This window comes from Chrysemys picta, chromosome 24 (assembly GCF_011386835.1).
Source record: "Chrysemys picta bellii isolate R12L10 chromosome 24, ASM1138683v2, whole genome shotgun sequence".
Lineage (NCBI taxonomy): Eukaryota > Metazoa > Chordata > Testudines > Emydidae > Chrysemys > Chrysemys picta.
The window spans coordinates 9,681,177-9,700,275 of NC_088814.1; the positions used below are offsets into that span (position 1 = coordinate 9,681,177).

At 43.5% G+C, this 19,099-nt stretch overlaps 1 protein-coding gene and 1 long non-coding RNA gene across 16 annotated transcripts in view; one reads left to right on the forward strand and one right to left on the reverse strand.

Annotated features, from left to right (window-relative positions):
- Nucleotides 1–917: 917 nt before the first annotated feature.
- MARCHF10 (membrane associated ring-CH-type finger 10) overlaps nt 918–19,099 on the forward strand; it is a 67,348-nt gene continuing 49,166 nt past the window's right edge. For 4 of the 13 annotated variants that reach the window (XM_042844046.2, XM_005311045.4, XM_065577493.1 and 1 more), the window contains exons 1-5: nt 920–1,018; nt 1,771–1,805; nt 5,007–5,099; nt 7,763–7,868; nt 10,621–10,776. In XM_042844046.2, the coding sequence (XP_042699980.2) occupies nt 7,782–7,868; nt 10,621–10,776 (243 nt within the window). In that variant the 5' untranslated portion in view covers nt 920–1,018; nt 1,771–1,805; nt 5,007–5,099; nt 7,763–7,781. Of the gene's footprint in view, nt 1,019–1,616; nt 1,806–5,006; nt 5,100–7,762; nt 7,869–10,620; nt 10,777–19,099 lie in introns of those variants that run through there. The other 9 variants (XM_042844047.2, XM_005311047.4, XM_008175212.4 and 6 more) reach the window with 9 other exon arrangements.
- The window catches only part of LOC122172548 (uncharacterized), a 37,629-nt gene continuing 30,091 nt past the window's right edge, over nt 11,562–19,099 (reverse strand). For all 3 annotated transcript variants that reach the window (XR_010594749.1, XR_010594750.1, XR_010594748.1), the window contains 2 exons: nt 17,685–17,773; nt 11,562–11,698 (listed from right to left, as the gene is read on the reverse strand). This is a non-coding gene — a long non-coding RNA (uncharacterized LOC122172548). The remainder of the gene's footprint in view (nt 11,699–17,684; nt 17,774–19,099) is intronic.

Here is a 19,099-nt window from a genome sequence, read left to right on the forward strand (position 1 = left end):
TTGCTTCATCTTTCTTGCTGAAGCTTGCTCACTTTGTATAAAGTTCTTAAATGGACATTGGGGCAGAGAGTGAGAGAATGAGTCTAGCCTGGTACTCAGGGCATTGGAGGAGGGACACCTGGCTTCCAGTCCCTGCTCTGGAAGGGAAATTCAAACCTGGGCCTCCCACAGCCTGGGTGAGTGCTCTAACTACTGGGCTAATAATTAGAAGGGGGCCATCGCCAGCCCCAGCTTTGTGAATCTAGCCCTTCATTTCCTTTTACTGAACGTACCTAAAATGAAACTTCGCTGACTTTCTGAGCTGCTGAAAATTCCAAAACCATCTTGGTTGTGGTTGAACAGGAAGGGGATTTTTGTTTTGATTTGTCAGAACTGCCAGTGAACCAGAAAATCAGTTAGTTGTCCGGCTCTAACCAGGGCCTAACTCCAGTGCCTCACGGTGGCACCCCAGGATCCTGTGACTGGGGCACGAGCCACCCCCACCCCAGTCTCTGGCCCTTCACCCTGGCTACTATCCCCCTTGCAGCCCCATTTTCTGCCTGTATTTGCCCCTCTACTCCTCCTTCATCCCCTCTCCCATTCCCTTCCCCCTTCTCTCTGCCCCTCCCCCATTCCCCTTTCCCCATCCCCTTCTCTCTGCCCCTCCCCCATTCCCTCCCCCTTCTCTCTGCCCTCCACGTTTCCCTTCCCCCTCCAACATCCCCTTCTCTCTGCCCCTCCGCATTCCCCTTCCCCCATCCCCTTCTCTCTGCCCCTCCCCCATCCCTTCCCCCATCCCCTTCTCTCTGCCCCTCCCCCATCCCTTCCCCCTGCCTCCCAATCTCCCTCCCCCTCCAGTTTCCTGCAGGCGACGAGGCCCGCTCGCTCCCCGGCGATTGGCCCCGGCCACAGGCGCGCGCTCGCTCCCTCCGGCCCGCCCCCGAGCGGCGCGCGCTGCAGCCGGCAGGCCGGCGCGGTTGCCTGGGGAACAGCCAGACGCCGGCCTGGCAGAGGGACGAGCTGGGGAAGGCCTCGCGCGGTGAGCGGCGGGGAGCCCGCTCCTCCAGCAGCGCCCCCAACACCCCCCTCAATTCACCCTCGGGGGGGGGGGGCAACCTCCCAAACACCCCCCCCCAGCGGGGAGACCCCGTCCTTTCCTCCCCGGGGCAAAACCTTCCACCCCTCCCCTTGGGGAGACCCCCATCCTCAGCTCCTGGGGGGGGCTCCCTGACCCCCCCAATCCCTTGGGCCCCAGCTCCCCTGTCAGCGAGGACCGTGCCTGTACTTCCTGGGGGGAACCTCCTAGAAGACCCCACCCATCGGGGGAGCACCCCAGTATTCCCCCATCCAGCAAAGGCCTGTTCCTGGAGCCCTGTTAAACGCACACTCCCAGGGGAGTGCTCCAGCAACCCCCCCACCCCAGGGAGCAACGCTTCCCTCAGTGCCTCAGAGAGGAGACACCCCCCAGTTAACCCCATTTGGGAAGACACCTCCTCCTCCTAGGGGAGTGATCTCCCCAAACACCCCTTTCTCAGTGGAGCATGGCCCAGCATCTCCCTTAGAGGGAAATCTCTCCCTCCCCCCATCTCTAGGGATGAACCCCCCCCCCCCAGCATCCTCTCATCAGAGCAGAGCCCCCTGATCCTCCCACAGGGGACACCTCCACAGCATTCCCCACATCCTCAGGGAAGAGAAGCCCACCACTCATTCCTAGGGAGTGTTCCCAGGAACTAGCTTTCAGGCTTTCTTAGTGTAGCAAATAACCCCCCTGCCATATGTCCCCCTCCCAAGGTGTCTCCGGGGGAGGATTTCTGCACTCTTCAAAGGTATGTTGGTAAAGCCAGGTAAATCCCCACTCCCAAAGCACTGCCCTTCGGTGGGAGCCCTCATCTAGCTTCCTATCCTGCATCCAAATGTTCAAAATACACTCAGCTGACATGGGAGGGTCAGTGACAGTGTGAGTTTATCTGAGGAGGCAGTAACAGGGGTCATCCAAAATGTTATATGTGCTGGGAGAGGGACATTTGATTTGGGGTGCAGGCTAGGGCTTTTTATGCAATGTGGGATGCATACTGCTGGGTGCGGGAGTCACCCAAAAGAATCTGAAAGGAAGAAGTGGGATGTTCTGAAACAGCTTTCCCACAGCAGTGGGGGCAAACAACCTAACTTATTTTAAGATGAAACTTGATAAATTTATGAATGGAATTGTATGTTGGGGTTGCCTAAGCTAGCAGGAGACTGGGCTCAATGATGACCCTGGAGTTTTCCAGTCGTATGTTAGTATAAATGCTGCCAAGAGCCCTTATCACCTTAGAAGGCTGGAGCTGTTGTCTCATTTGTGTCTACTCAAGCCTGACACTGGTTCTAAGTGTTCAGTAATTTCCCCATGAATTTGCCTCCTACTTCTCTCCAGTCTATGTTTCTTTTTCTTTATCATTAACCTAGTCTACTATTAAAGTGAAGACTATTTATACTGGCCCTCCCAAGGGTCTGCCACATTTCTGGGTGTTGTATTATGCAGCCATCTGTTACAAAGTGATGAATATGGAGGAACTTCTGCAGAGCTTTGGCATTAGGACAGGTGATGGTTAGCATAGGTTTCACAGTATTTTAATTTCTTTTAGCACAGTGTCCCAGATGCAGAACGAAGAGTGCGATAGGCACAACACAAACCCTTACTCATGCAATAGTTCATACTGATGTGAGCAGTTCTCTTTGCTCCAATGTAAGGGGTTGCAGGCTTAGAACATATATGAAATAAAATAAATATAGTCAAACAACCAACCCCCCACCAACACAATGCAATGTACTATTTATGTCACTATGCAGCTGTCAGACCTGTGTGTGGTTTCCCTTCTCCTAACAGAAATATTAATACCCAGTACTGGTACCTCCAAAAAATCATGTTAGGACCCAAAGACCATAAGATTGGTTTAAAAATTATGAAATTAAAAGAAAAGAGTGGTGTTCTTTTTATTTCCTGTATGGTTTCTGAGCATTTAGGATGTGCTTTTGTCACTTTTTCAAACTCTCTCATCCACAACTGTAAAGCCAAAAAAAAGTGTTCTTGATTTTTTTAAAATGAAAGCTGAAATTCTCACTTAGTCACAGGCCTCCAGAAGATACAGACAATGATAATAGCTGAGCTAACTTCTGCTCTCATTACCACTGTTATAAATCCCGATTAACTTCAGCAGCGTGACTGGCTTTATAGTGGTGTAAAAGCTGCATTTGGCCCCTGGAGAATAACTCCAGCAGAATGACCTCAGGTATTCTGATGGGAAAAATATTCTCACTGTTTGTGTCAGCATTCTTAGAATATTAAGTAATTGAAAATGCCTAGGTAAACGGAATGTTTATAGGAGAGAATCATGGCTTCCGGCTTTGCATTCCCTTTCCCATTTCTCTATCTTCCCCTGCCCCTTCCTTTCCTCTTCCTTCCCTTCCCCTTTTCCCTTCCCCTATTAATTGTGAGCAGGAATTACCTTCAGAGAATTAATACAGACCACCATAGTACCATCAGGGACCAGTAGCTGCAGTGAATACAGCAGTGAGTGCATTTTAAATTGAGAGAATTTCAAAGGTGAGGAGCTGTCAAAGTTAAAATGTAATTTGTAATAACTATGAGAATATGAAATTTATTTACAGTTAGCAAGTATGTCCTTATTTCTGATAAATTCACCATTATCTCATGAAATGAAATCCCTGTATCCTTTTTATAGTTCTTAAAAATCATCACTGATTTGTGTGGGACTATTAATGCTTGTAAAAGGCCCTGAACATCTCTTTTTAATTACTGAAAATATACGGCATGGGCAACATTAGTTTAAATTCCTCCACTCTGTCCTCCCAACATACTTCAGCCTTGATCTGTAGGAATGAAAAGATAGGTCTGTTTTCTGAAGCTCAATTAGAGCTTCTTTACACAGAGGATTTCTCAACATAGGGAATTATTCCTGAATAACTTTGATTGATTCTGTGTGTGCATTCTTATTCTGGATTAATTCGACAGATTAGAGTTAATTCAGAATAAGGCACTCATATTCCAAAACGAAAGCATCCACATATGGATTTAATTAGAAATAGCTGTTCTGCTTTAAATTCCTACCCTACTTTATTCTGGATTAAGTTTTGTGTTTAGATGAGCCCTAAATGCTTGGTTTCTTTTCTGAGATTGCCAACAGAGAACCAGTTAGTGCCATACATTATGATACTTCTTGTCTAGGTCCTAGCAGACCGAGACAGTCGATTTCATTTTGCATGGGCCACTTTACAGTTTATCAATTACACAGAGTGAAATAATGTATACACGCACATTATGAGGTTTTCATGACATCATGGGAATCTTGAGAGTGAAACTTGCATAGATCGTTATATCTGAGATGTTCTCACAGACTGCCTGTGTTTATTGTATGGGATGGACCACACAAAAAGTTAAGAAGAATACATTATACCTGTCACAGAACAAGATTTACAGGTATATAATTTATTGTCTGGACTCCACACAATCTTTGCCTGCCTTATTTGATGACATCTGTCAACTCCTCTGAAAGAAGTAGCATTACTTTTAATTAACTTCATAGATATCTCCAAAACCTTTTGGTGCTTTTAGCATGTCTGACATTTTCAAACATCAAATAATTGACTGTTGTTCATCTTCTTAGCTGAACCTGGCTACAGCCAATGTTATTGTTCTTTTCTCTTGACAGATGCTAAATGGGTTAGGCAGCAAGACAGCAGGTTCACGGTGGCTGCTGCCTGACCCACAGTGGTTAGGATTCTTGATGTCCCTGATCATCTCTGAACTGAGTATTTGAACTTCATTTCATTTCTATTTTCAGGACATCCATTTTCTATTTGAGGAACCTGGTTTGCCTTTGTCATTTCCTCAGGCTTCTGGGATTGTTTAAGAAAACTTTGCCACACATACTTTCTGCAAGAGATGACTGCATCTTGCTTAATAGTCTATGAGCTTTCCTGTTGGTATCACTGATTTCTCTCACTAATTCTCCATTAATTTACCTCAGATCATTTTCGCTGATGTCTTGAATGCAGCTCTCTGTACAGGGTGATCAGCATACATGCCCTCCAGAAATGTGTACACTGCTCATTTAGACCAAGTCAGTATGATCTCGTACATTACTGCATTTTTATTATTATTTTAGATTTAGTTTGAAGTAGTTTATGTTTCTGGATAAATTTGGGAGGTAGCATGGTCCAATGGGTAGGAAACTAGACTGGAAATCAGGAGACCTTGTTTCGTGTCCTGGCTCTGTAACTGACTTGCTGTGTGATCTTGGGCAAGGCGTTTTACCTCTTTGTGCCTCTGTTTCTCTCCTACTGTAAAGTATAAGCAAGCGCTTTGATACAGGGACTGTATCACATTAGATATCTGAATAGCAACTAGCATAATGGAGTTCCAATGTGAATTGAGACTGCTAGGCCTTGCTGAAGTAATAATTTTCCTCTCTGCTTTGAAATGCCGTTCTTGGAGACCATCAGACATGATTATTCAACTTGTTTTAAATATAAATTAAAAATATATTCTCTCCTGTGTGGTTAACAAATGTTAGAGATTAATAAGGCCTCTTTCAGCAGGACTGGGACCAAACAACAATTTTCAGTTCTAGACCTGTGTTTTCAAGGACTCTTTCAGAAACCGTAGCCTTTTGGGATGATATTTTTCATACTTGGAGTCCTGCTGAAGGTGATTTTTTTGAGTGAAAGTGGTACAGTAGTGACATACAAAGCTGGGAGAAGAGCTCCTGCAGACCTTGTAAAATGCAAACACATTGGAGAAGGGCTTCTAAGCACTTCAGCATAGATTACATCTTTATGGTGCAATCCTAAGTAGGGTATGAGGTGCGGCAGAGCTATGATGATCATATTAAAAAAAGATGCTTTTGTGTTAGCAATTTTTAGGGACCTTAAATTGGTATTCATATAGGTAATGCAGTTTCATACTCATGGTATAATAATATGAAACCATAGGCACTAGTCCCTATAACAATTTCTGTATGTTTCTGGGAACCACAGGAAGGAGGGACAGAAGGGGTATCAGGTCCACATCCTCTCCCTTCTCAACCTTCTCAGAGGAGTCCGAGCAGTGGCTTTGCTCTGATTAGACTGGATCATCGAACCATTGTATTTGTAGTGGTGTTGCCTGACATGTTATGATAAGCTTTGGCCCTGAATAATGGTTGCCATAAAACCCATGTTCACTACATGATGAGGGTGAAACAGGACCACACATCATTTTACAATCAATATAGCAATATGCTTTGAACAAACACTTTGTACTTATTCTTGTAATTTAAAAAAAACACAACCCAGGCCATTTTAGGTATCCTGAAAGTCATAAGAAAAACTGGGATTGTCCCAGTGAAATTCAGACATATGGCTTCTGTAGGCAGGGAGAGTTTAGGGGAGGACTGGGTCTTAGGGACAGACCTGGCCTTCTGGATGGTGCAGCCTACACTCCCCTGTATCTCATCTGCTAGGGGAAGCTAGGGTCAGCGGCAGCTCCAGGCACCAGCGCTCCAAGCGCGTGCCTGGGGTGGCAAGCTACGGGGGACGCCCTGCCGGTCCCTGCGAGGACAGCAATCCGGAAGCCTTTGGTGGCTTGCCTGCGGGAGGTCCGCCGGTCCTGCAGATTTGGCGGCAATTCGGCAGCAGTTGGCAGCCTGCCTGCCGTGCTTGGGGCGGCAAAAAAAGCTAGAGCCGCCCCTGGCTAGGGCCATGGCATCACCTTTCCGTCTTCCTGTTCTGCCTATGTTTATAAACTGGTAAGGTTGCAACTGAGGCCAGTTGCCAGAACCCAGGAAATATTAGCATTAAAGGTATATATTTCTCCCTCACATTTTAGTACAATGTTGCCACTAAACTCCTTTTTCTCATGCCATAGATTAAGATATCTAATAAAAATTACTGTATATTTTTCCAGTTTTCCATACAGCAGTAATCCAGTTATGTGCAGAGGCATATCTAAAAGTTACAGGAAGTTACTACTATGGCAAATTTATTGAAACATTATTTCAGTTTAATGTAATACGAGAACCATAAGTATGAGCAAAAATTCTATCAGGTTATATGCCAAACTGAGGCAGGATGAGAATTATGAAAAGTAAAGGAGCCTTTCTTCTAGCGACTCTTTAACGGTGCTTTTCAGCGTCAAATTTAATTCTCTCTCATATAGTCATATGAATCCATGCACCTTTGTATGCTCGGCTGCCTGAACTTACACTGGCAGGCGGAATAGTGGATTCAATATTGGGCCCAGTCCTACAAGGTGCTAATAACCTCCTTCATGGTGTTGAGCACATTGGCAGTTGCACATTGCAGAATCAGGCTCCAGTATTACAGTTCAGTACAGATTTGAGAAATAATCATTAGCTTCTAGTAATTGCACAGAGGAGACAACTAATTTAAGCTTTCTGTCCTTAATAGGTCTTGGATTCATACAATTCTACATTAATAAATAATTTACTTAGATCAGATTCCTTGTTGCTATCTAGAACACTACTGCTGTACCAGATCACCATGCAGGAAATTTGGGCAGATTGCCTGCTAATGATCAGAACGAGTTCATTCATGGTGGTTGTACTCTGTAATTAGTAAAGAAAGGCTGTAAGAATGCCAGCATGGCAGGGCTTTCTTTAAACAGGAACATCTCTTCTATCTACCATTAGTAATTAACACAGAGAAAAGGCAATTAGAGCAGAACAAAACTGAAGTAGTGAGATAAAAAATGATCTTTAAGAAGACATATTTGCTTTATGTGCAGGTCCTGGTGACCTACTGCAATGTACGATTCCAGAGAAAGACAGAAGTTCATCAGTGATGCTCAGTACGTGAGGGAAATGCAACACAAGATGGATTCAGAGTATCAGGTGCGCCCAGAAAGCAATAGACTTTGGTCAGCTATTCATTATTTGTTGAAAGTTACCTTCACTTGGGTAGAACATTAGCTGGTGATTAAACAGCTGAATGCTACTGTTTTTATATATATTCATTTCTAGTTAGGGAACTTACATTTTGTTATCTTATATTCTAATATCAGTAGAAATCAGTAAGATTTCATCAGTGAATGTTTTCAGGCCATTCAAACGAAGTCTCCTTATGCAGTTGGTTCTCCTGCACAAGAGTGTCCTCTGTACCTCTCACAGTGCACTCCCTAACTTAGCAGGAATATTTCTGCTCCCTTGAGGCCCCTCCACCAGCCCAGAGAACCCTGAGCAAACACATTTCCTTCCCAACTACCTTGGATGCTCTGTTGCAGGTCTACGTACATTCCTGCAGAGAGGCTTTGTCTACCAGCAGTTACTCACCTGACTAAAATGATGGTGGTTTCTCTCACTCAGCAAGAGATTTGCTCTTCTTCCTAATCAGCCCCCATCTATGCTGGGTTCAGCCATTTTCTACTCACCCTTTCCAGGATTGAGACATACTGCAGGTGTAGCAGGGTGAGGCTGATTGAGCTCATAGGCCCTTTTTAACCCCTTCTGACTCAGTGCCTAACTTTAAACAGGTGAGTAGTTGAAAGCAATGGAATTACTCTATTCACATACTTAAAGTGAGGCATGTGTTTAAGTACCTTACTGATCCTCAGATGTATTTAGCTGCATAGCTTCCATTGATTTCAATGGAAGTTAGGCACCTGAATACCTTTGAGGATCTGAACCTTTGTGATGTGTTGAGCACCTTCAGTTCTCACTGATGTCAGTGGTAGACATGTGGTGCTCAGTATCTTGAAATATGGGATTCATATTTTTCATTTATTTATTGGGATGAATGTGCTTAAAAATGGCTTCTCCCTTTTCAACATATATGTTCCAATTGTATCTTCAAGTCATATCTGCATACACTAGCTACATTCTCAAGAAGGTGCACACTCTAATATTTATGGGTAAGCCTGTGAACCCCTTATTCACAATGGTGGGTAGTTACAGAAATAGAGCCAATGTATTAATTGGCAGGATTTGTATGCGCAACTGCTCATCAATGTGAATAAGGAGGTCAGAATTTGTTTATATGAGAGTAATGTTAATTCTGTAGCAGAAAAGATTTTTCCCTTATGGGTTTTGAGAGTAAGCATTCCTTGAAGCCTCTGGGCCAAACTGTGCTGTGTAACACCTGTATAAATCTGAAGTACCTCAATTGACTGCAATTATGTAACTGAGAATTTGCCTTAAGTGCCAAAGGTTAAACTTTATAGATACATTCAAACAAAGATTCCACGGGAAAAATATTTAGTTACTATCATAATTATTTATTTGTATTGTGGTAGCACCTAAGAGCCCCAGTTATGGGCCAGGGCCCATTTGTGGTAAGCACTATACAAATATACGACAAAAAGGCTATCCCTTTTCTAAAAAGCATACAATCTAAGTTGAGCAATATTTTAGCTGTGAGACTCTCAGTGGACTTATAGTTCCATGCAACTTTTAGAATGTTTTCCCAGGTGCGTACTCTATAACATGACATAACTGAATTAGGGTTGAAAATGACATAAGTAGGTTGGTATATAGTACACATCTCAAGTGTCCTGAAGGTTAAAAACTTCTACTCAAAGCTAGTGGTTTTGTGAGCTACCACACTTCCAATAATGCATGGCCTTGCCTTGGAGATGCAAAAGATATAGGTTCAGATCTTCTCTACTGGCTGAGTTGCACTTCAAGTAAGCCTAGGAAGGTGGGAGCAACAGTCCTTTAATACACTCTGTGCTTCCTAATCCTGGTTTGATGAGACTCCTAGGTTGGCAGGCCCTGGCCCCAGGCCACATTAGAGTAGCCTCACAGGCCATTCTAGTAGCAGGGGATCTACAGAGTTTAGTGGCACTGTGATTATATCCTGTTTTTCCCCGCCATGATACCTACCCCAAGGGCTAGGAGGAGGGGGTTGCAGAAACCACTGTTCCAGGCCTACACCATCTGGGGATTCCAGCTTTTTAGGGGGAATCCTTGGGCAGCAGGATCCATTGGCTCTGTGGCCATTCCATACTGGCAGACCAGGGTAAAGTAGTAAAGTGTTCTGAGTTCAAGGGATTTGGCTGTGGGATCAGACTAATTGGTCTGACCCCTTTGCAAGCACACTACAAAACCCTCCTCTTTGACACAAGCATTTCCATAGTAACCAGAAGGATGATGATTAAAAAACCCCAAACCTTTCATTTCCCCCAAAGGAGCCTCTTTAACTAGTGAGAGGAGAGGAGCAGAAATCTCTGTGAAATCCATTAAGTACCTCACCCTGCACATTTAATTTACTTGGGAAGTGCTTTGATTCTGAGGTGATGGGCGTTATAGAAAATCCTAAAATAGATGAGTGCATGTGTGTGGGGAATGGGACATAGAAACACATACACACACAGAGTCTGATGAGCTGCTGCACAGTTTATTAGTTGTTTACATTTACCAGGATTATTGAAGCACCAAGTCAGGTAATTATTCTGATTAGTGTTAGGCTTAGACAGTCAATAGGTTAATTCTTTCATCCTATGATGTATTTTGTGACAGGTGTGAGTACAGAACAATTGGAGATGAGACTGTCTTGTCCAGGTGGACTGTAGCTAGAAGTAAGACTCAAGTTATTCAGAAGTAAAAATCTCTCTCTTATTCCAGACAAAGAATGTGTTTTGTTCCTTAGGCTTGCCTGAGAAGACAGGAGCAGAATAGAGAACAAACTGAGAAGAAACGAGAGCAACATGCTAGGCAAGAACAGAGACAGAAAACCCTATCTTCCATCTATGCTACACGCAGTTATGAAAGGCCATGGATATCAGGCATACCAGTTACCAGACAGGTACTTAAACTATAGGTCACCCAGGGTTTGATAATTTAAAAGATAAAGTCAAGTGGAACAGAATATTGTTACAGGGTAATGGTCTGCTGCTGCTGCATAAAATTCCAGGGAGAAAGGGAAGCAGTTAATAAGAAATGATTGGTGAGGAACAGCCAAAATATTTACTTTTACATTGAGCCTCTGAGTGTTGCATTCCAGTGACTTTCTGTCAAATTATGGACGTACATGTAATCATTTTTTAAGAGGGATGCTGGGCAAGATAAGTAACATTTACTCACTGTTCCATTACAGAATAACTACCGTACATTTTTTTTTTAAATGTGAGAGTGAATTTAAGGGCCGTATTCAGGAGATTTTCAGTAAACTGAACGTTAAATTCTTCCATCAGATCCGTGTCGGTGGAATCTTTCCATACTTCAAACAGTGAGCCAAATCCTTGATCCTGATAAAGCAGCAGCTTTGGTAAATACAGCAGCACAGAGGAGCTTTAAAGCTGCCCTAATGGGTATTGCCTTAGTACAGGAGATCTCCAGCACTCACCGTGGCCCCTTAGAGCAGCCCTGAGGCTGCTTGACCCACCAAGCTCAGGGAATTGAGGAGAGCAACTGTGGTATAAAGCCACCTTTACCACCATTTAGGGGCTTGCAATGTGCACTGTTCACCCCAACCCAAGGATCAAGACCGCTGTTTCTGTTATCTCTGCAGTACAGGCTTGGAACTAACTGATCACCAGAGGGGGGATGGCTTTGATCTGGCTTGAGCATGTTGTTTCTAGCATGACACACCTAAAATCTAAAATCCCAATAAATTGTGCCGTTTGGGTGAAAAAAGTAGGACAGTGGAATAACAGTACACTGCAGCCTCCTCTAATGTGGAACCAGTGACTCAGCAGATGGATGGTTACCAGGGTCAGGTTCTCTCACTAGGGAAAGAACAAATACTTTATGTGGATTCAGTTTTTTCACACATAAATTAACATTTTAAGTACTGGACTCTACAGACCTATTAGACAACATATATACATTTTGACTTGTGTATCAACTGTTTGGCTTGTACACAAATATAGTCAGTAATTGCCATGGTGACTGTGAAGCTGAAGGATGCCCAACTCCCAGGCAGGTGAAGAGGAGCTGCTGAAGGGCCAGGGAGCTGAAGATAGATGCCTTGCCAGGGATGGAGTATGGATTTGTCAATTCTTGATTCAAAAACTTTAAAAAATATATACTATTAACCTTTTAAAATAGATCAACATGGAATAGAGATTAAAAAACATAGGTACATAGGAAGTGATGAACTGGATCGGACCCAAGGGCCATCTAGTTTAGTATCTGTCTCTAACAGTGGTTAATCCTAGCTGCTTTGGAGGAAGGTACAAAAAACTGCAGTAGGCAAATACGGGATATGTGCTCCCATGAAAAGTTTCCTCCAGCTCTGAAACACGATGGTTTATATCCCTTCCAAAATTATTGTTTTGGTTTATTTTAACGTTTACTGTTATGTGACCTAAAAAACCCCAGCTGTACTATAGGGTCTCATTATAAACACTGTACAACTGCATACAGGATTTGGCAAAGCACGACATAGCTTTTTCAACATTTATTGGATGTAGAGCTCCTGCTAACAGTTCCCCAGACTTTACTGTCTCTCAGACTATAACTCTCTAAGATGGGCTAAGTAAATTTGTCATGTGAACACAAGATCCCTTTCATGCTCAATCATCGTCCTGGGTTCCCCCCAAGATCATGGGGCGAGTATATGTCTCCAGGTTATGTCCTGCTTGAACCTTACCTACCTGTGCTTACTGTTGGTAGTGGCCTGCAGAGACTCTCAGAGCTCAATTAATCTCTTCAATACCCAGCAGGGCTCTCTTTGCAGCCTCCATGACATAATGGTGATAGAGCCAGGGCAATAGTGCCTGTACAGGGAGGTTTTCAAAAGCATTTGGAGCCCTGAACATAGCTTTATTTGACTGTAAATCAAAGAGAAAAACCCAAAGTTTTTCACCAAACAGAGAGATCCAGTGCCTTTCCTTCCATTTTATTCCTGGCAGAGACAAATGAAAAGATCACAGCAGAATGGGCCACAGTGATAATAGTTGCTTCTGACTGTGATGATGCTGTGGGTCTTGAACTTAAACCAAATACAGATACCACCTGTGGTGGTGCTGTCTCAAGTCAGAGACTTTTTCTGATACAGGGGCACGTAGTCCTCCCAAACTCCAACTTGCTATGTCTAGGAGCCTGGAGGTCGAGAAGGAGGAATTGATCTCCCGGAGATACTCACAAAAAAAAAGTCAATGAAATGCTCCTGTCTCCCAGGAAGAAGTCAGCAAACTCAGCGCATAGAAAATATGGGCAAAAATCATATATTGGTGTTATAAATAACATACATGAGCTCAATCAGCAAAAATTAACTCCATGTTGAAGTTTTTGCAGTTCAGCTTGCCTATGGGTAGTAGATCAAACACTCGCAAAAAGCATGTTTCAGCCATTTCAAACACGGTCAGCTGCAAAAGACCTTGGCTGATCACTGGACCACAACACATATGTATATTGATTCCTGAGGGTGGCATCATCATCATCATTCACAGATTCCCCTCGTGGATCCCTAATGTAAGCACTGAAAACCCCTCCTTTTGAGCCATCGAAGTCATAGAATCATAAGTTAGAAGGGACTGCAAGGGTCATCTGGTCTAACCCCCTGCCGAGATGCAGGACTTCTTGTGTCTAAACCATCCAATACAGATGGCTCTCCAGCCTCCTTTTGAAAACCTCCAATGAAGAAGCTTCCATAGCCTCCCAAGACAGGCTGTTCCATTGTCCTACTGTTCTTACAGTTAGGAAGTTTTTCCTGAGATTTAATCTAAATCTGCTATGCTGGAGTTTGAACCCACTGCCTCTTGTCCTGCCCTCTGTGGCAAAAGAGAATCACTTTTCTCCATCTTTTTTGTGGCAGACTTTCAAGTGTCCAAAGACCGCTATTATATCCCTCCTTAATCTCCTCTTTTCCAAACTAAACATACCCATTTCCTTCAGCCTTTGCTTATATGGCTTGCATTCCATCCCTTTGATCATGTTTGTTCCTCGCCTCTGGATCCTTTCCAGTTTCTCTACATCCTTTCTATACATTGGTGACCTTAATTGGACACAGTTCTCCAGCTGAGGCCTAACTAGCGCTGAGTAGAGCAGTACTGTCACCTCCTGTGACTTGCATGCTATGCCTCTGTTAATGAAACCTAAAACTGCATCGCATTGCTGACTCATGTTGAGGCTGTGATCCACCACAACTCCCAGATCCTTCTCAGCAGTGCTACTGCCAAGCCAGTTTTCCCTCATTCTGTATTTGTGCATTTGGTTTTTGTCTTTATTGAATTTCATTTTGTTGTCTATAGCCCAGTTCTCCAATTTATCAATATCCCTCTGAATTTTAGCTCTATCCTCCAAAGTATTGGCAACCCGTCCTAGTTTTGTGTCATCTGCAAACTTGATCAGTATGCATTCCGTAGCTATATCCAGGTCATTATTAAAGATATTAAACAACACTGAACACAGAACAGATCCCTGTGGAACCCACTTGAGACCTCCCTCCAATCCAACATCATTCCATTAATAGTTATTCTTTGTTTGTGGTTGTTTAACTAATTATGTATTCACTTAATGGCAGTTCTATCGAGCCTGCATTTCTTCAGCTTACTTATCAAAATGTCATGTGGTACTGTGTCAAAACCCTTGGTGATGTCCAGGTATAATTATGTCCATTGCATTCCCTCATCCACAAAATCAGTTACCCTGTCAAAGAAGGAAATCAAGCTGGTTTGGCATGATTTGTTCTTGGTAAAGCTATATTGTCTGCAAGTGATTATCCCCTCATCCTCCAGGTTTTCGCAAATTGAATGTTTTATACATTGCTGTAGTAGCTTCCCAGGTATCAAGGTCAGGCTGACTGGTCTATAGTTTCCCGGCTCTTCCTTTCCCCCCTTTTTAAAGATGGGTACTATGTTAGCCCTTCTCCAGTCTTCCAGGACCTCTCCTATCATCCATGAGTTTGTAAATATTATTGCCAGTGGCTCCGAGATTTCTTCAGCTAATTCCTTCAGTACTCTCGGGTGAATAGCATCCACTAATTTGAATTCATTCAAATTGGTCAGAAGATCTCTGACATGTTCTTTACTTATCCTGATCTGCATCCCTTCCCCTTTATTGTCTATAGTAACTTCAATAACAGTCATCCGCTCACATATTTTTTGTGAGAAGACTGAAGGAAAGTAGGCATTGAGCCCCTCTGCCTACCTATCATGTTCTGTTACCAGCTCACCTTCTCCATTGAGCAGCAGACCCACGCTGTTCTTGTCCTCCTTTTTTCCCATACCTATCCTTTCAGAACAAGCTACATCCCTCAATGATGGTACTCCAATCATGGGAGTTGTCCCACCAAGTCTCTGTGATGCCAATTAAGTCAATTTTCTTCATATACCATGACTTCCAGTTCATATTGCTTGTTCCCCATTCTCCTGGAATTTGTATACAGGCATTGAAGATATTTTGCAGACTGCCCTGTTGCTTTTCTTTTTGCCTTTTTACTGCAGTTGTGATTTCTAGACCCTTCTCCAGAAATTAACCTCCTTCTCTTGTCTGCGTTACTTGAACCTAGATGCACGTTGGCTGGATTTTTGTTACTATCCCCCATAGGAGCTAGTTTAAAGCTCTCCTTATCAGGTTAGCCAGATGATGTCCAGAGATGTTCTTCCTGGTATTTGATAGATGGAGCCCCACCCAGCACAGTAATCCTCTTTCCTGGAACATCAGCTCATTGTCGAAGAAGACAAAATCCTCTTGCCGACACCACCTGCATAGCCACGCATTTACTTCCACAATTCGATGGTCCATGCTCAGACCTTTTCCTTCAACAAGTGCCCCAAACTCTTTTATCCTTCTTCCCAAAGCCACATAGTCTGCAGAGATCCGCTCAAGGTCATTCTTCACAGTATCGTTGGTGCCCACATGGATAAGTAGGAAGGGGTAGTGGTCTGAGGGATTGATGAATCTCAGCAGACTCTCAGTCACATCCTGAATTCTAGCTAAGGCAAGCAGCACACTTCTTGGGATTTCTGGTCCGGACAGCTGATGGATGACTCTGTCCCCCTTAGGAGGGAGTCCCCGAGCACCACCACTCTTCTCCTCTTGGGAGTGGTGGTCATGGAACCCCCATCTCTAGGACAATGCATCCTATGTCTTCCGGTCAATGGGGTATCCTTCTGATCCCTTCCCTCAGATGACTCTTCGAAGACATTCTCAGCAGTAGTACATGTGCAGATAGCCTGAAAGCAGTTGCTTACCTCCATCTGCGTTGGGGGTATATTGGTTGTCCTCCTTCTCCTGGAGGACACATGCTCCCAACTTTCTTCCTTGTTCTTCAGTCCCCCCTGCACTGCCCTCTCTGATTCTTCAGCATGCTGTGCTCACAGTACCAAATCCTGACTTCTGTCTAGGAAGTCTACATTTTCTCTGATGCAATGCAGGGTTGTTACTTGGGTGTCTAGTCCTTTATCCTTTTCTTCCAGCAATGGAGGTCAGTGTCTCTGTGCTTTCTCACATTCAGTCTCCTTTGCTGTCAACTCCAGGAGGAGAGTTTCAGAAATAGGTGCATTATACAGGAAGCTATATTACTGCACCTTTCATCAGAGTAAGATCATTCTCAGAACTGATGCTTTTCATAGCAAATGTTCATTTGTTTCCCATAACACAATTTAGTGGTACTGCTGTAATTCTGTCTGAGTCCCAAGTACCCAAGGAGACCAAGTAGTATATTCTAGACATTAGCGGGGCAATCAAAATATATATCAGCATTGCACTGAGGTCTAAAGAAAGGCAACATCCCTTCCAGTGCTTTACCAGCCAGCAATCCAGAGCAGGGGAAAAGGCCCTTAAAAGCCTCCATAAGAAAACGTGATTAAGAGATGCATCTAAGACTTGCAAACTAATGAGGTAGCCCCACTTGTTGATATCACTACACATTTAATCAGAAGAACAGCATCTATGTAGCCAGACAGGTCGAATGCATCATACAAGAAAATGTGTAAGTCAACAACTTGGTCTTCAGTACACTTACTCAAGACATTACAAAGTAGACATCCTGTCCTCTGCATATTCAAGCATTGGCAGGAAAGTTCTACAAGTGTTATCTCAGTAACACATCATACCCCTGAGGTTTGCAATAAATGTGTTAGTTATCTAATTAGCACCCCTTCCTCTTTGGGAATGTCTGCATTGCCATGTATACCCAGGGTTAGTACAACTCAAATTAGCAGACCCTGGGGTTGTTACCCTAGGGCTAGAGTGTCTACACTCATTTGTAACCCCAGGTTAGGAATTGTTGAATCCTGGGTCCCAACCTGGGGCACCAGCATCTACATTGCATTATGTATGTCTGAGTCCCACCACCCATATCCGAGCTTTCCTAATCTCTTTCCCACCCCCACAAAAAATTGGCCATTGTAGCCCTTTTTTCTTGTTGCAGCATGGGAAAAGCTGACTGTCCACTAAACTTGATAGTCCGTAGGACAAAGAAAGTCAGCCCATGGGATTGTGGGATACTTTTGGTGGATTCCCAGAGCACAAGTCTGGAAGGGCTGCATCTACACAACAAAACAATAGGGCTTGGACCCTGAGTCCCAGCTTAATTTAGGCTCAGACCTTCCACCCCCATGGGGTCTTGGGACCAAGCCCTGGGTTAGGGTGATTTGTATGTAGATGGAAGGGGAGTTAGGCTTGGTCCCGAGTTCAAACCTTGCGCTTACACTGCAGCGTAGACATATCTTTAGGACCACTAAACAATCACTGCTCAGAGCATCCGTTGCAAAAGTTGCTGGAAATGCAGTAGTCTAGAAAAGAAAAAAAAATTATTCTTACCTGTGAATTTATTGTCTTGGCCTATGGGTAGGGCTTCCAAAAGATGGGACCCAAGCCCAGTGTCAGAGATCTGCTCTTCCTCCCAGCTCCTAAAAGACAAAGGAAAATCCACTATAAAGACTATTGGACATGAAATGCTTAAGAAGGGAAATAACCACTGAGAATACTTTTTTCTTTCTGTGCTCTAAACAGATCTTGTCCTGTAGGAGGTCAGATATGGAAGGATTCTACCAAGGCAAAAGTGAGGACTAGAGAGTAAATCCCATTCTCAAATCATGTCATTACATTCACATCCCAGTCACTCCCTGATACGTATGCTGTTGGTAAATGTAGAGCTAAGCAGATACTATTATTCTAAGCTGGGGAGCATTCAGACTGTCCTGTTCTGTGAACAAAGTGCTCTGACTTTTGGACTCAGCTAGAGCTCAAACTTTGCAGTCAAGGCATGTTTTGTCTGGGTGTGCCTGACTCTCCCCTTTCCTATATATTTTTTTTAAGGTGACAAAATGTTTCTGTAGTAACAGTGTTATGTTTAGGATACATATTTCTGGTGTGATTTGATCACACTGCTCACTCACCACGGTCTATTCTACAGAGATTGTTATACTGCCTTATCTCTGTATTATATGAGCATTTTCAAGTAGTACATTGAGCAAAATGACCAATATTTGTCACATGTGGTTCATTCTTTTTCTCATCCTCGCCCCAGGAGGAGAATTGTACGTGCAGCGTAATGTATTGATTTTAGTTTTTAATGTCCATGCTACTGTGTGTTTATACAGGAAAAGGTGAGGTCAAAGAAGCATGCCTTGCCCTTAGAGTGGAAGGTGGTGAGGATTTATGGTTGTCTGTAGTTCCTGCTTTGTTCCACAGTCTTGGACTGGACCCTGAGAAAATTCTGTCTCCTGGAGTTAACTCTGAAAGTTACACTTTGTGCTTTTTCTGTTGTATGAGCCTCCGGCTAATACTCCTACACCCTTTCCCTGAATTTGAGAATCTCCAAGAGTGGGAATCGATTATAATTTGAACTTTTGGAGACAGACTTAACTATGCTTCAGATGCTTCCCAGGTAGGCTGATGTTCTTTGCATAGTATATTCAGATGAGGGAACAAGTAAGGCAATGAGTCTGTGTTTATTAGACAAAACAAGGTTCACTGAAAACACCATGCATGAAGCTAACTATTGGTATGATATTTAGTCATGTAAAACTGAGATTATACCTACAGGTTTCAGAATAGCAGCTGTGTTAGTCTGTATCCGCAAAAAGAACAGGAGTACTTGTGGCACCTTAGAGACTAACAAATTTGCATATTAATTCAAGCTCAGCAGTTTCTCGTTTGAAACTTCAAAAACAGACTTCAACGAGAAACTGCTGAGCTTGAATTAATATGCAAACTAGATACCATTAACTTGG